The sequence below is a fragment of the Rhineura floridana genome, chromosome 11 (genome assembly GCF_030035675.1).
Source record: "Rhineura floridana isolate rRhiFlo1 chromosome 11, rRhiFlo1.hap2, whole genome shotgun sequence".
In the NCBI taxonomy this organism is placed as follows: Eukaryota; Metazoa; Chordata; class Lepidosauria; order Squamata; family Rhineuridae; genus Rhineura; species Rhineura floridana.
Window position 1 is genome coordinate 45,300,262 of NC_084490.1, and position 16,599 is coordinate 45,316,860.

The 16,599-nt window shown below is 42.2% G+C and overlaps 1 protein-coding gene across 1 annotated transcript in view; it reads left to right on the plus strand.

Moving 5' to 3' along the window:
* SP6 (Sp6 transcription factor) overlaps nt 1-13,497 on the plus strand; it is a 48,268-nt gene extending 34,771 nt beyond the window's left edge. Inside the window, exon 2 of the mRNA XM_061589732.1 lies at nt 796-13,497. Within this exon, the coding sequence (XP_061445716.1) occupies nt 833-1,936 (1,104 nt within the window). The 5' untranslated portion in view covers nt 796-832 and the 3' untranslated portion in view covers nt 1,937-13,497. The remainder of the gene's footprint in view (nt 1-795) is intronic.
* The last annotated feature ends 3,102 nt before the right edge of the window (nt 13,498-16,599 follow it).

Here is a 16,599-nt window from a genome sequence, read left to right on the forward strand (position 1 = left end):
TTCCTGTAACTGTTAGACAACATGAGAGAACGGTCCCAATAGATCCAGAAACGATGGGGGAAGTCCCAAAATGGTGTAGATCAATGTTTATAATCAAAAGAACCCCTTCCCCCAAAGTCCTAGTGCATTTTTTAAAAGCCATTTTTTAACAAGAAATTCTACCATAGCTTTGTTGTCACAAAATTACTGCCCTAAGGAAGAGCTTCAAGATGCACTGAGAGTTTTGGGATTTCCCAATAAGGATTGGTTTGCATCCCCCCCCTTTTTTTTTGCCCAGTGCCACCTATCTAATGTGAAATGAGGTCTTTGGCTACAGCGGCTGACAGGGAGTAAAGATGGGAGAAAACTTTGATTCAGTTCACATTTAAAGGTGATCCTACCTAATTCACACCTTCCAAAAGAATACACAAGAAAGCACAGCCATCTTTCAAAATTCACACTTCTCTGAATTTTGCAATGCAGTTCTCTAGCCAAGTATTGTACAGTACAGTATACAGGGTAAAGTGTGCATAGAAATGAATGTATCAGTGAAAATAACATACAAAAAAGCATTGAATCACAGAAAATTGGCTTGCAAAAATGTGTATAAGGCAAAATTATATACCAAAATGTGCATATTATGAGAAATTCACACTAAAATGCTGATGAATTCTCATTAGTCGCAAAGATGGGGAAAATGAGAGAAATCAAAATTGACAGATTTGCCTATCCCTAAGAGGGAGGGTTAATTTTTCTCTACTGTACAGTGGTGTTGTCTCACAATCATTTCTCTCTTCCTCCCTCTCTCCTGTTCAGGTGTGTCTGAGAACCCACCCACTGAAGGAGTTCTGCAATGCTCACAGCCGTCTGTGGTTCTCTTGGCAACCAGTGCTCAGAGACACCCCGTTCCTCTCCAACCCACTTGGAACTGCAGCCTCTGCAGACCTATCAGCCCCACACCAGCCCAGAGAGCGGGGGAGATTTCCCATCCCCTCTGCAGCCCACGGAACTCCAGCACTTGCCTTTGGCTGGGCCTGACACAGAGTATTCGGGCAATACTGGTTATGAGCTGCATGGGGCTTCAAGGTTAGACCTGGACGGCGAAAACCAGCTGCCCCCCGGCTCGTACTCTAAGCTCCTGCAGGCAGCACCAGATATGGCTCACCACTATGAACCTTGGTTCAGGCCTACCCATCCTAACAGTGGCACTGATGATGGTGGTGTTAATCCATGGTGGGATCTCCATGCTGGATCCAGCTGGATGGACCTTCAGAGTGGTCTCCAGCCACCAGGTCACACAGGTGGACTTCAACCAGCGCTGGGTGGCTATAGCTCTGCTGAACATCAGCTCTGTGGTCCTCCTCACCACCTGTTGCCTTCAGTGCCACACCTCATGGGCCAGGAAGTGATCAAGACACTGGATTCTACTCAGGAGCCTCACCCAATGGAGCAGACCGGGGATGGTAGTGGTAGGCCAAAGAGTTCAAGGCGCTCAGTGACCCGGAGTTCTGGCCAAACTGCCTGCAGGTGCCCTAATTGCCAAGAGGCTGAAAGGGTGGGCCAGTGCCTTGACAACTCCAAGAAGAAGCACCTCCACAACTGTCATATCCCAGGCTGTGGCAAGGCCTATGCCAAGACATCCCATCTGAAGGCCCACCTGAGGTGGCACAGTGGTGACCGCCCCTTCGTCTGCAATTGGCTGTTCTGTGGGAAGCGCTTCACCCGCTCTGATGAGCTGCAGAGGCACCTTCAGACCCACACAGGAACCAAAAAGTTCACCTGTCCTGTTTGCAACCGAGTCTTCATGAGAAGTGACCACCTGAGCAAGCACATGAAGACGCATGAAGGTGCTAAGGAGGAAGGAGAAGGAGAGGCCAAAGCTGGGACAGAGCCTCCTGCAAAAGTCAAACGGGAACCTGATGGAAGCTCTTCAAGTGCTGCTTCCCAACCCAACTGAGCCTTTCTTCCTCATCAAGGATGCCTCCTCCCTGTGTTTCCAAAATGGTCCCCCCTGGCCTATTGACTTGTCTTCCTTGCTCAAGGCTCTGGGATCACACTATATCCTATAAGCCTGAACATTATTCTGTCTTTGGAAGGAGAGGTTATTTATTCCCTAGGAGGAAAGGACAATGTTGTTGGGACATGCTGGGAAGGGCCACACCCTTGAGCAGTTTGGGCTGGGTCTTTATGTTGCATATGTGTTTGGGGAGTATGGGAGGAATATTTTTGAAGGATGATTTCTGAGGCAGGTTGGGCTAAGTGGAATCTTATAGGCACAGATATACATGGAGGGATATGGGCCTTACCTGTCTCCATCTTGAATGGTGGGTTATGTGTCTTTTACACAGAGAACACACAAGTGTGTTAATAGTTATGGTGGAGCATCATTCTTTAGTTTAAGTTTGTAGAGATTTAAGGTTTGGATCTAGCCATCCAATATTCAACTCCCATCTCCAGGTCTCTGGTTTACTAGGTAACAAGGCTATCCCAGTTTTGTAGGTAAAATAGCTACCACACCTCCATTTCCATTAATTGGGTGTATTTATTTGGAAAGATAATGGGCAGAATTGTTGGCTTCTGTCCTAGATTGCTACCTCGCTCTGCTTCCAAAGCCTGTAAGATCCTCGACCTTATCAACTATGGGTGTTTTCACAATTGGCTCTAAAAGTACTTTTCAGCATCCCTTGTGGCAATTTGTGGTCCTTGTGAATGACCGTAACCTGATATATCATGCATTACACATTTATTTTAAATTTTCTTGAGGACCCAGCTGAAATGTGGGTTTATACACAAATTTGGCACTTTAAGTCACCTGTGAAAAGATACAGTATCCAAAATTGTATTTCTACTCTTAACAAAAAATGAAACATTCAGGCTTTCTCCAGGAAGAGTGGCCATTCCTGATATTAAAAAGTTAGAAACAGAGTATGCTCCTGTAATGGGTATCTTCATAACTTGTTTGTAACATTACAGAATGAGGGTAACATTTAAAAATCACCTGTGGAAACACTCTTAAGGAGTTGTAAAATCAAAATTAAACACAAACAGACCAGCTGCTTCCAAGCTAGGTGTTTAGTGTAGAATAACCATGCCTTGTTCACTCACATTTTATAACAATGTCATCCATTTATAATATTTCCATTTTTCCCCAGTGCTTCTTCTGTCTTTTTTCCTGCCAAAGAAAGTGTGACTTTTTTTGAGGACAAAAATGCCCTTAGTGCTACTTTAAAAAAAAAAAAAAGGTGTTGTTTTGACATGGACAGTGATATATCAGGCAGGTGAACATGTCTGGGTACCATTTATAACCCTTTTTTAAAATTAGTGCAAAGATACTTTTCTGGGTATAATTTATTTATTTTTTAAAACACTATCCTTAAATGAAAGTGTTATAGCAGTATAACACTATAATGCTAATTAAACATATTAAGAAGAAAACAGTTTCTAGTGACTGCCATTTTTAAAATGTGATTTTTTTCCTAACTCAACATTTCTAAACTACGCTTCTGATCCAGTTTTTTAAAATATCAAAATAGTGAAATACTGCTTAAATTAGAGTGTTAAAGTGCTATGATACTATAATGCTAATTTTTAAAAAGGGGAAAAACCCTTTCTGGTCACTGCCATTTAGCAAAGTGGTTTTTCCTAGTGAACATACAGTAAAAGTGCAATATCTTCAGTAATGTAGAGCTTGGAAAAGTTACTTTTTTGAACTACAACTCCCATCAGCCTCAGCCAGCATGGCCACTGGATTGGGCTGATGGGAGTTGTAGTTCAAAAAAGTAACTTTTCCAAGCTCTGGTATTGCAATTCTGCTTGTAGCTTGCAGTGGAAGAGCAATGATTTAATAATGCTAGGAACCACCTGTCTGGAAGCAGTCATACAGTTATTTCTATGGAGCTATATTGCCATACTGTTCAAACACTTTTTTAAAAAGGTCGTTTCTAGACCTCATTGCTGCAATGCAAAGCTCAAAAGCATCTCAGCAGCTCAAATCCAGAGAACTGTGGGGACAGCAGAAAGCTAAACTTATACCCATGTTTTTGTGTCTGTGGAGGAAGAGCGCCCAGTGGCTTAGGTGCAGAGAAAACATACATAATGGCCTTGTTAGTGCATAATGCTAAGCCAAACAATGGCTAAATACCAACAAAACAACCATGCTGATGGGGTTAGAAAATCATGGCTGCTTTCCTCCTTCCCTGTTCCTGCTACTGGGATATAAGTCATGGTTGGTTAGTGTTACGTGCAAACATGGGTTCATGGTTTGTCTCCCTGAAACAAACCACGCATGGCGAACCAAGAACAAACATTGGTTGCAGCTTGTGTTTTATTTGGAATGGGGGAGGAACAAAGCTGATTCATGCTAAGCCATAGTTTGACTTAGAATTATGTGTGAATCAAACCATTGAGTATGTGGGCTTATCCACATGGGAGCATTACTTCGTACTAAAGACAAGTGTTTTTACCTCTGTTTTCTTTTTGCACTGTCCACAGTAAGGGCTCAATGCCAGCTGCAAACACGTTGTTTTATATTCACACTGATGGGGAGGATCAATCACACAGTTTCCTAATGACTACACCCTCTAATTTAACATTTCCGCTCCCTCTGGTTGCTTGGCAACCAAGCATGCTCAGTTTGTTCTACCAGCTGCAGTAGGTTCCATTTAAAAATAAAATAACCCGGAAGTGTGATTATTTGTATTTTCACTGGTATGACACAGCTGAAATACAAATCTTTGTTTGAGCAGTGTTATCCTTATTGCACACAAATTAAGGGGAAAAGAAACATAACAGCACTGTTTGCAGCAACATAACAAAGGCCAGCAGAACAGAGGAGAGCAGCCAGAAGTTGCTTGTCAGCCCACAGGAAATGAAATGAAAGAAGGGAGGAGGAGATAGTGGGCGTGGAAAGGGGAACAATTGACATACCCACCTAAAAGCATCAGAGCAAAGTGTCTGCAAGCACTAGAGAAACAGAGTGAAGAGGTTTTCTCTTTTCGTATTAACGGATTGAGTTAGTATGGATTTACAGGGAAAAAACTGGTAGCTTCTGTTTGCCAGTAACATCATGTGAACCATGCGAATTAAAATATGTGAGAAGCACCAAACACTCAGTAAACCACCATGTAGATGAGCCCTATGAATCACTGATTTTGGGTACTTGCTGTAGCAGATCAACTATGTAAACCTATTCTTGCACATGAATCCTGTTGGCTAGATTTGGGACTGTCTTTGTTGCTCAAAATTCTCAAATGGTTTGAAAACAGAAATTTTGGATGAAGAAATTATGCCTTAATCACTGACACACAAAACATACCTGTGATAAAATCCATGTCCTAAAATTAACTCTGGTGTGCATAGATCTGACCACAGGTGAACTTCTGTATTGATATTTCAGACATTTTTAGCAGTGTTGCAGGAGTGCAAAATATTCTTTCATTTGCAATCCCTGTTAAAAAATCATCACACACATCAGACCTAAAAAATTGCACAATGAAGCAATTTTCTGCATATTTACTTCATTTATTCAAATAGCAGTATGTAAAGTTCCTGCTCAGAGGAACTGATTTTGGAGGAAGGGATTCAGAATACACACTATTGCTTGCATTTTTCTTTGTATCAGGTGGAAGATACTCTTCTGAGATTCCTTTTTCTGTAGCACAAAATGTATCACATTCTTTGTCTACATCCTTAGCCCACTGCAGCACCCCCAGCAATCTCTCAGTTACCAAACAGCTTGAGACAAAATGCAATTTTGCAAAAGTCTTAAATTTTGTAGATTTCAAAATTTGATTTCAAAACCCCAATTTAAAAAAAATAAACCAACCCTCCATATAGGGTTTTCTTTATTTACATTTGGTGACAGTCATGTTAACTATTGTCTTGCCAAAATTCAATCTTTAGGATATGTCTAATGTTAGTCATACTCAGAGCAGACCCATTGAAATTAATGGGCATGACTAAATCCAGTGAGTCGAGTTTGAATAAAACTTTGTGCTCCTCCCCTCAGAAAAAACCCTAAATCCAACATCATCCCAATATTATAATACCATATTCTGCTAATTATATTTTAACCAGCAGAATTCAGAGTTGAATTTTTGCAGGCAAATCTGATCGAGGAGAATTCACTGGAGAATCTCCACCCAGTCCCGAGTTCATTTCAGCTCTTCAAAGCATCTTCCCACACCCCACAATCTTAGCATTTTTCTTCCTCATTAATGACCCCACCTGGGAAGTTCAACCATGCCGCCTCCTGCTCAGTGGGGATTTCTTTCTTGCTCTTTGTGTCTTGTAGCAGTACCTTTGCCTCCACCTGGCCTATTCCCCACTATGCTGTGCACATTGCTACTATTGGCAGAAGGGAGAGAGGAGCAAAATTGCGTGGGATCTCATGCAGCCTAACAGCGAGAAGGTGTCCAGACATGTCCAGGCCGAAAAGGAGAAAGGAAAAGAAAATAATATATAACAACAATTGCTTGGGAGATGCTTGTTAAAAATATAACTCAGCCCAGAGGAAGAATCCTTCCAAATTTTTTGAGGGGAGGGGAGTAGCTAATGGCTTTGCTCTCTTAATGATGCTCTCCCTGCCCCATAGCATAGCAGCAAAGGCCCTTGGAGTGATTGGGTGTTTTTGCAAGCCTGGATTGGCTTCAGCTGTAAAACTGAATCTGAGGATGGTTTGGACTAGGTTCTGCGTCCAGAAACATTCTTTGCATTGGGTTCTTCTTCCCCAAATCCCTCTTCCTCTCAGTTGTACAACAGGTGGCAACAGACCCCCAAATTCAGGAAGCTGAGTGTGGGGGTTGGGGAGGAGCTAAGGGGATGTACACAGCTCAAATTTTATTTTAATTCTAAAAAATAGGGCAAACCAGGGTGGTCAAATCTATTTGGAACCTATCATGCTGGCTGTCCTTTTGGATCATGTATGTTTGTGGAGGCTGTGTGGCAGAGAAAAGCATTCTGCTCATGCTCAGAGGCATTCCTCAGCCAGCGCAGCAGAATGCATGGTTTAGAAATTAATGAATGGCTAGAAACAGGTTCGAGGATGGGATCCTTACTTTACATTCCCTGTTCTAAATGTTTATAAGCAGGCTACAGTTACTCAGTTATTGAAATTAATGGGTTGTATTCAACTAAGTCCTACTCAGAGTAGACTGGTTGAAATGAATTAACCTACTTTCATCATGTCTATTAACTTCAGTGGGTCTACCCTGAGTAGGACTAGCATTAAATACCACCCAATTTTATAGGAAAGCTATGCTTACTGTTCACTTTCGTGTCACCTGTATTCTGAGGCATTTAAAAAAAAAAGGCCCGCTTTGGTGAACTGAGCCACACATGACTTGAGTTTCCAGGACAATTATTTACCTAGATATGAACAAGTCCAATCCTTGGTATTTTCCTGCCCTTGAAGGTGGCTGTGTGTCCTACTTTACAGAAGACAGCCCTCTGTTTGAAGGGCAATCTGTTCCAAGTCCAGTTTAAAGATAAAGAGCCCTTAGAAGGGAGACTGCAGGGGCCTGGAGGTTGCCCCGGTTAGCTGCATCTGGACCGCAGATTGAGCAGGTACACAGGACATTTAATTAGTTTTCCCCACTATGGTGAGAAGTACTGTACTTCTATTTAAAATGATAGCTACACTTTCTAAATTTGTGTCTATGCATATAAGCATATGCGATTTTATGCAAATCTACTCTCTTTGGCTCTTTTTTTGGCAATACGCATACGGCCGTCCTGCTGCCCATAGATTTTCAGCCAGTCTTCAGAGTCAGATGGAGGCATATTTGAATGACAAATGCACTGAGAAAATGCCCATTGAACCCCCACAATCCACATGGAAACAGTGTCATCTAGGGTGGTGACCCATTTGCTCATCCAAACAGTGGTACTAACCAATAATGGTAGACAATCTCCATGTGCTCCTTGGTCCTGCAAAGCACCTCTCTTTCATGTGACCTTTGCTCAGGAACTTTGTGGGGAAACGGAACAAGCCCAGATGTCTAATGTCAAAATAGCCTCTGGCTCCAGAAAACCACAATGACCCAGACTATCTAGAACAAGATGCATGTGTGTGTGTTTAAGTAAATCTGGACAAATTTTGGGATGAGAAAAAGCTCGGGTTATATGTGGTAGCCCAAACCTTCCAGAAAGGCCAAGCATTAAATCTGAATGTTGGTGGCAGTTTCGACCCCTGTCTGCTGCAAGCAGGAGAAGGCAGCTTACCAAAAGTGAGTAGGCCATCATTTCCCTTATGGTCGCAAGAAGGAACCCCACAAAGAAGTTGGCTCATGGGTGAATCTGCCGGGTGCATTTCGTGCAGCACGCTGTCCATTGAGCGACTGCCAAATACCAAAGACACCTGCTGCTTTCCCACACCCACTTCTCTCTCGTCCGCCACTCTCTTCGCCTCAGGGAAACCTCATGTGGGGGAGGGGGAGGCGGGAGCAGTTCCCAGAAGCCAGAGAAGCAGGCCGAGCCAGGATTCCAATGAGATGGCCCAATTGTGTGGGGCAGAGAAGGGTGTGTTGTACACCTGTCTCCTTTGCAACCCAGGCCTTAATATGTTTTTATTTGCACTTCTCTGGTGAACCTATGTTGTGCATGCTTTCTGTTATTTTTGTTGTTGTGTGTAATTTTAACTGGAAATCTTATATTTTTGATATAAAATCTTCATCCCTTGTCAGGAAAATTCCCTCTAAATTTCCCATACAGTACTCTCCCCACAGTATTTTTTTGGGAGGGGAGGGGCAGGTTTGATTCGATGAAACCAAGGCCAATTGCAAAGGAAACAGGTTTTTTTTCTTGCTTTCTGTACCTTACTCCATCCAAAAAACTTATTTAAACATGAAATGGTTTGTGTTTTGTATTAAAAATTATTGTAATTACTTCCCTGCCCCACCCTACCCCAACTATCAGTAAAGCCCTTGAGCAAATACCAACAAAAACTGGATTTCCCTGCTAGCTGAAGTGTAATGAAATTAAAAGGAAGGAATTTTAGGGAGGGAAGGAAAAGCGAAACAAGGAAAAGGTTATGTATCTCAGATTGGAGTCTTGAAATCTCACAACCTAGGCTGCTTCTGTTCACAGATGGAGGTACTAGTAGTGGTGTTGCCAACTCTTGCTAACTCCTGAAGACCCTCAGTTTCCTTCAGACATCTTAACCAAGCTTCTAGTCCTCCTGATTACTCAGCTGCTGCAATTGCCTTGGCGTATTAGTTACAGTCAAGAGCATCCAATATGCCCTTCCTGCCTTTAAAGGACAGAAACAGCCAGCTGGGATAAGCTTCCTCACATCCCCCAGTTCCTAATTCCAGCACTTATTTTTTAAAAAGTAAATCCATCCTGCTGCCCTACAAACCCTGTGTTTCTGAGGTCACAAACAATGTGAGGTCAAGATGTGGTTACTCGGTAGTGAAAGCAAATTTATTTTATTTTATTTATTTATTTATTTTATTAAGCTTATATACCGCCCGACTAGCAACAGCTCTCTGGGCGGTGAACATTAAAAATACAATAAAAATAACACAATACAGTATATCACAATACAAAACTGTACAAAAAACTGTACAGTCTAAAATCAAAATATAATAATTTAGAATTAACAGGAATTAAAATGCCTCAGAGAAGAGAAAGGTTTTAACCTGGCGCCAAAAAGATGATAGTGTCGGCGCCAGGCGCACCTCCTCGGGGAGACCATTCCATAGTTCGGGGGCCACCACTGAGAAGGCCCTAGATCTTGTCACCACTCTCCGGGCTTCCCTATGAGTCGGAACCCGGAGGAGGGCCTTCGTAGTAGACCGTAGTGTACGGGCCGGTTCATATCGGGAGAGGCGTTCCGACAGATATCGTGGTCCCACGCCGTATAAGTCTTTATAGGTAAGTACCAACACTTTGAATCTGGCCCGGAAGCATATTGGAAGCTAGTGCAAACGGGCTAGCACAGGTGTTATATGCTCAGACCGCTTAGTTCTTGTTAGCAGTCTGGCCGCCGCATTTTGCGCTAGCTGTAGCTTCCGAATCGTCTTCAAAGGTAGCCCTACGTAAAGCGCATTGCAGTAGTCCAGACGCGAGGTTACCATAGCATGTACCACTGATGTGAGGTCCTCCTTACTCAGATCGGGACGTAGCTGGGCTACCAACCGAAGTTGGTAGAACGCATTCCGGGCCACCAAGGCTACATGAGCCTCAAGTGTGAGGGAAGAGTCTAAGATGACTCCCAGACTATGCACCTGTTCCTTTAGGGGGAGTGTAACCCCATCCAGGACAGGGTATATATCCACCATCCGATCAGAGAAACCAAAGTATGAACTTTGTGCATACTCAGAGTCACTTTTCTTATTACTGACATTCCTGATTTTTGGCACTCGTACTGAAAACAGATTCCAAGGCTTAAATTAATCCTGACTGTTTTTGCTAGTCTTTTGCCTTTAGCAGAAACATTCCCATGCAGTTTTCACGTTTTTCTTCACAGCCATGAGGACTGGAAACCTGTTTCCATTTAAATAAACAAATGGGGGGGGGGAACAAATTCAGATTGCAATCCCATGCACACACTTACTAGGAAGTATGAAATAAATGACACTTGTTTTTTAATAATTGTATTTACAACTGAGCTATGTGCCTCACTTTTTACCATCATTCAGCAGTTTCTATGGCAACTGTAAACTCTTTGCTAGCTTCTTACCATTACCCTTGTGAGTTGACTAGCCCAGAAGGCAATATGAGGAATGGCTCATTTCCAGTAGATATGAAGTAACTAGTTATATAGCCATGGGACATTTCACTTTCTCCCTCCCGCCATGATTCCATAAGAAATTTTGGCTGAGAGGGGCAAAAGCAAACTGCTCGGGAGATCCAAAAGCCTATTTCTTCATCTTGACTGAGAAGGGTAAGGAGCCTTGTTAGAAAAAGGCTTAAATCCCCTGCACCTAGACAGTCCAAATGCTGAGCAAGTAGATGTTTTGGTTGGTTGGTTTGAGATGTGTGTAGCAATTATTATTATCAGCCATGATTATCAATGGCATTTCACAAGTGAGTAGGCCAGAATGTCCCACATTTGGTGTAATGCTTTTGCCTAATGCCTGCCTGTAGTCGGCATGTTACTAGAGGCAGATTGTGTGCGGCTTAGAAGCACTGATAGGATCAGTAGTGGAGCAAATTTTTTAGTAGGATCCTGTTCTCTCCCACCCTTCTCCCACCGACCCACCCCGTGATAATGTAGAGCAGTTCTAGGGATATAAAAGGCTGTGGCCTTATTATAACAAACTAGAAGATTCTGCTTTTATGTATGAAAATATTATGGAAGGCTATTTTTTTTTTAATGAAACTCAAAGTCTCAGGATTATTAGAACAGCAGCTGTTGCTGCTGCCACAGCTCAGCTTTTGTTTATGTCTTGATCTGTCTTTGGCCAGGAGGCTGGAAGTGGAAGAGCAATGTGTGTTTTAGAAGGGGGGGGGGGAATAGAGGTATGTAGCGTTAGGTAATCAAGCTGTGCCATTAAGTTATAATTAAAGGATGCCTTTTTTAAAAAAAATGAGGGCTAGCAATTGCCTTTTTTAAAAAAATCAAAAGCTATAAACTCTCAGGATGTGCAGCTCTGAAACTTTAGCTATGGTAACCACAAAATCTTCCCTGACCTGTCCCAGCCCAGATCTTTTGTATGTTTTGACTTGACTGAGCCAGGAGGAGGGTACAGTGGAAAAAAGTAATGTTAATAAATCTTCCTTGGCAAAGATGTGTAAATACGTGTTAGAATTGAATAGAAGACTCTGAGCCACTGAGTAGCTTCTGTTCTTCTTAATGGGATATTCCCAGTAAATCAGGATCCTTTTGGCTAGCTCCGTGAGTTTAATAATTGTCCTGGAAATGCATAAGGGACACTTTTTGAAAATGGGGGTTTCTTTCTAGGAGTTTGGTGATGCTCACCAGGGAGTGGGGTGGGGGCGTAGCTGAAAGTTACAAGACCAAGAGGCTCAACAAGAGGAAAATCTGGAAGTGAATTACATTGCTCTGTGGGAATGAATTTGGTCTGCTGGAAACCATATATGAAGTATTTGCCTCTCTACATCAGTTGCTGGGGAGGGTGCTGTTGCACTCAGGTTCTGCTTGTAGGCTTCCCACAGGCATCTGACTGGTCAATATGAAGGCTGTATACACGCCATACATTTAAAACACATTTAAAGCATGTTTCCCCTTCTCCCCCAAGAATCCTGGGAACTGTACTTATCTGTAGGTGATAGCAAAGGGCAGTGTTTTTTGTGTGTGCGGGGGGGGGGGGGAGAGGCTAGTTTCTTTCTCTCCCAATAGCAAATATATATAGAATTAAAATGAAATTTCAGGAAGTTTGGTATTTAGCAGTTATTTCTAAATGAAAATTCCTGTTTCTGTGATGGGAGTTCCTGGATACCAGCAAGCTCTAAATCTGAGCCCTGGAATGGAAATTTTGTCCACCAAATTGAGTCTTGGAATACTGATGTTATTTAGCAAATCACTCACTTAAACATACCAAATCATTAGCATGTCTTTATTTTTATTAAGGAAAAACAAACAATGCTTGTTCTTGGAATATTTGGAAGTCAGATACCAAATCTGAGTTTCAAAAACCTCTCTCTAAGTCACTCTCTCTGTTTTTGCCCACAACTCAAATCAAAAGTGACCACTGGGTTCTTTCAATAGACAGTTAGTAAATACAGATAATTTTCCAAGTTGTGACTTATCATGGTAGAGAAATCTAAAATGTAGAAAACAAAGAAGGAGGCTTTTAACTTGTTACATGCACAGTGTGGTAACTTCTTAACCTATGGCTAAAATCCACTCCTAAAACAGCAAAGGCACTCCTGGCATACACATTTTTTGTGTGTGCACATTTACTATGAAGTAAGTCCCACTAAGTTCAGTGGGGTTTACTCCCATATAAGTGCATAGTATTGCAACCTTGAAACGCAAATATTCCATTTTTAAATGATGGACTTGCCTCTGTGTGTGTGTGCACGCTCACATGTGTGTTTTACTATGAATATTGCAACATACAAGTTTGGATTACTGGGAGATAATTATTTTCCCCAAATAGTTATGGAGGAGCAAGAAGCAAGGACCTCTCTGTCTTGATAGAGTTTGTTGGTTTGTTATCTGGGGCAGCAAAAGTCAGGTTGTCCAGCCTTAATAATAATAATGAAAAAGACTGACTTCAGTATGGCAGTTTTTTGCAGTTCAGATGTGAGCTGTGAATGCCACTCTGAAAAGATGCACAGCCAGATCTAGTGTTCAACACTGATAAGATTTTAGCCTTGGTGGTTGTCTGTGCTTGATGCTGGGCATGGACGATGTGGGATGTTGGGTTACTTTCAGCTGGGTGAGCTAATGTAATGACAAAAAAGCAACACACCTCCTGCCCTTCTCTTTTCTTTCTCTCTTCAACCCCCCCAATCCCTTCACTCCTCTTCTAGTGCTGTTTCTTGCACATCCTGGTAGGGAGATATGCTGTAGGATTTATCTAGCTGTGAAACATATGGGGATGAAGACTCAAGGGTTTTGCATTTTGTACCCTAATAAAATTTGTGTGGTTTCCACACTGCTTCTGTCTGTGTCTGCTTCGACAGAGGGCAACAAACTGGGAATATGTGGGCAAAGAAGGACCAGGCAGCAGTGCGCTTACTCTTTTCTAAGGCCAACATTTGTTAAAAAGAGGTACCGGAAGGCAAGGAAAACTCACTATCATGTTCTGTGTCTGGGATTACTCAGTGACAAGGGGAAAGGCATGCTGTATATTTTAAAAAGCACACTTGTACTTTCAGACGTCCTTCAAATGTGGTCCTTCTGATGTTCCAGCCCTGGCATGCAAATCACAGGGCTAAAACCTGGTGGATACCAACTCACCTTGTACCTAAGGCTTTGGTACCTAAAACCATCCTTCTTGGTGCCCTAAAACCATCTCCAAGATAATATATCTAAAACATAATATATAAAACTAAAATAAACTTTAAAAACTGTGAAACCCAGCATACCACCTTGTAAAGCACCCCAACCACTCTTGCTTTCCAACATTACTTTGTTCATATTAAAAAATACAAGTTAATTTACTTTCATGAGAGATGAGTGCATGCAAGGAGCTCTGTAAACTTTGGAACTTAGTTCTTACTAAACTTGGCTTGATTTATCCTGATTTGCTAAGAACACTGTTAAAAGAAACCACAATGAAGAGAACACACAGTGCTTTTAAAACGTGTTGGATTAAATGGCTCCAGGCAAAGGCATATCACAAGGTATTAGGCGCTTAGTGGCAGGAAAGCTCGTCTTGACTGAATAAATGCAGAAGACATATGTGAGGGCTGGGGAATTGGTTGATTACAATTCCCATCACCGTGATCATTGGCCATGCTGGCTGGGACTGCTGGGACTGTTGGGACTTGGAGTCCAACAACATCTGGAGGGCCATAGACTCTCCAGCCCTCACATATGTCCTATAACACTAAATCTCAGATGAATGTAGCAATTTATTTATTTATTTATTTAAAACATTTGTAGCCCGCTCTCTTTTCAAAGAACTCAGAGCGGCGAACAAAAACAGTCATATACAAATAACATTAGCAAAATCACAACAGTATTAAAATATGAATAATCAACCATAAAAATGTATCAGAAATTAAAAACAACCTATATAACATCCTATATAACGATTAACTGAACGCTTGATGAAAAAGGAACGTCTTGACCTGGTGACGAAATATTGCAAGAGAGGGAGATAAGCGTACCTCTGCTGGTAAAGAGTTCCAAAGTTTAGGAGCAATCACAGAAAAGGCTTTAGTTCTAGTTCTCACCAAATGAACTTGAAAAATTGAGGGAATGACAAGGAGAGGATCAACAGAAGACCTCAAGGGCCGGGAGCGTTCATAAAAGGACATACGATCAGACAGATAGAAAGGGCCCAGTCTCTTATTTATTTATTTATTTATTTATTTGTTAGATTTTTATACCGCCCCACTAGCATAGCTCTCTGGGCGGTGTACTCTTCATATAGTGCATAACTAATTTATAGAATTGCTACCACAAGTGGTGACGGCCTCTAGCTTTTATGGCTGTGGAAAACAAAATGTTCTACTAGATAGGCCTTTGATCTGATCCAGCAGTGTCAAAGGCAGAGTCCTGCTGGATCAGATCAAAGGCTCGTCTAAATTGACCTTGTTTTCCAATGATGGGAAAACTGAGAGCATTCTGCACATCCTAAGAAGTGTTCTCATCTGGATTCAGTGGAAGAACACAAGGCAGGTTCTTTGTGTGGTTCTCTGCTATCTCCTTCGAAGGGTCTGTTTGCTTGCCTGCTGAATGCTGTGATGATCTCACAAAGTGCAGGCCACTCCAAGGTCTGCTGCCTTGCATCCCTTTGCAAGAGGAGGCATGGCAGAACAGCTCCCAGCCATTTTCCTGTGGCCACCTTTACATCATTTATCATCCATGTTGACAGGAGGGAGGGAATTGCTCAGCCGTGCTGAACTGGTCTGGTTTCATACCACCGTGGCAGCGCATAACAAGACAGAGCTTCTGATGTATGGGATGCTCTGAATTAAAAACATTTATTTAAAAAATAATTGATCCAGAAGAAAACTCATTCATAGCTGGAAGGAGAATCAGTGCTGGGAAAGCTGAATCTAGCTCAGGCTCCCTGAGGCTGTGGGGGGGATGGTGCTAAATTTCTAACAAGAGAACGTGGTGAGACATGAGTCTGCCACTGACCTGGAAGCCCCTGTCTCTTAATCCTAGAATGGTGGAGTAGTAGGTGGCCCTAGTAATCTTGCTTGCATTAGAGGGAAGGTTTTTTTTATATATTTCCCTTTGTGTGTGTGTTTTAGGGGAAAGTGCTGAGAAACCCTTCCATAGAATCCTGTCAATTGCAGGGAGTTCTTGGGCATAGGATAGTGCAGCCACCCAGGCTTTTTAGTCCACACCTTTCCTCAGGTGAGAACACACAATGTATCCATGAACAGACCCAAGGTCTCTTGTACTTGTATGGTCCAAGGCAAGATGGATAGTGGTGAGTAAGTGTTCTTTTAGAGAATCTTGCTGACATTATTGATCCTCTCACTGAGGAAGCCCAGGGTTCTTAGAAACCCACTTTGAAACCCACTGTTTGAGGGCCCCTCTAACCTTGTATCATTGATGCAACAATAGTGTATTAGGGTGGATTTATACAGGACTATCCACAAATTATTCCACTTTATTAGTTGTTCTACAGTGCTTCCCCAATGTTAGTGTGTTATTGCAGGAAGGAGGGGCACTCTTGTGCTATAGCACAACAAAAGTGTGACAAAACATAAGCTGGAACATTCAGGTTATAAAAGGTTATAGGTTTTCAGCAGGAAGTTATGGGACATGCACTGATTGAAAATAAAGCAGTATGTCTGCCCCAAAACCTTTGCAGGTGCAAACAGCATTGAATGTAGGGATGCATATAACCACCCTGATAATATCATGAGCACAAATAATTGGGAATGCATTGTTGTCATGAATGGTGGTCAGAGTAACCAGCACACAAAGGCCAACCCAAGTAATTCTGATGTGCAAAATCAAAATCGAACCACCTCCGATTAACTATTAACGTGAGGAACTGTAACCCACCAGGAAGTTCT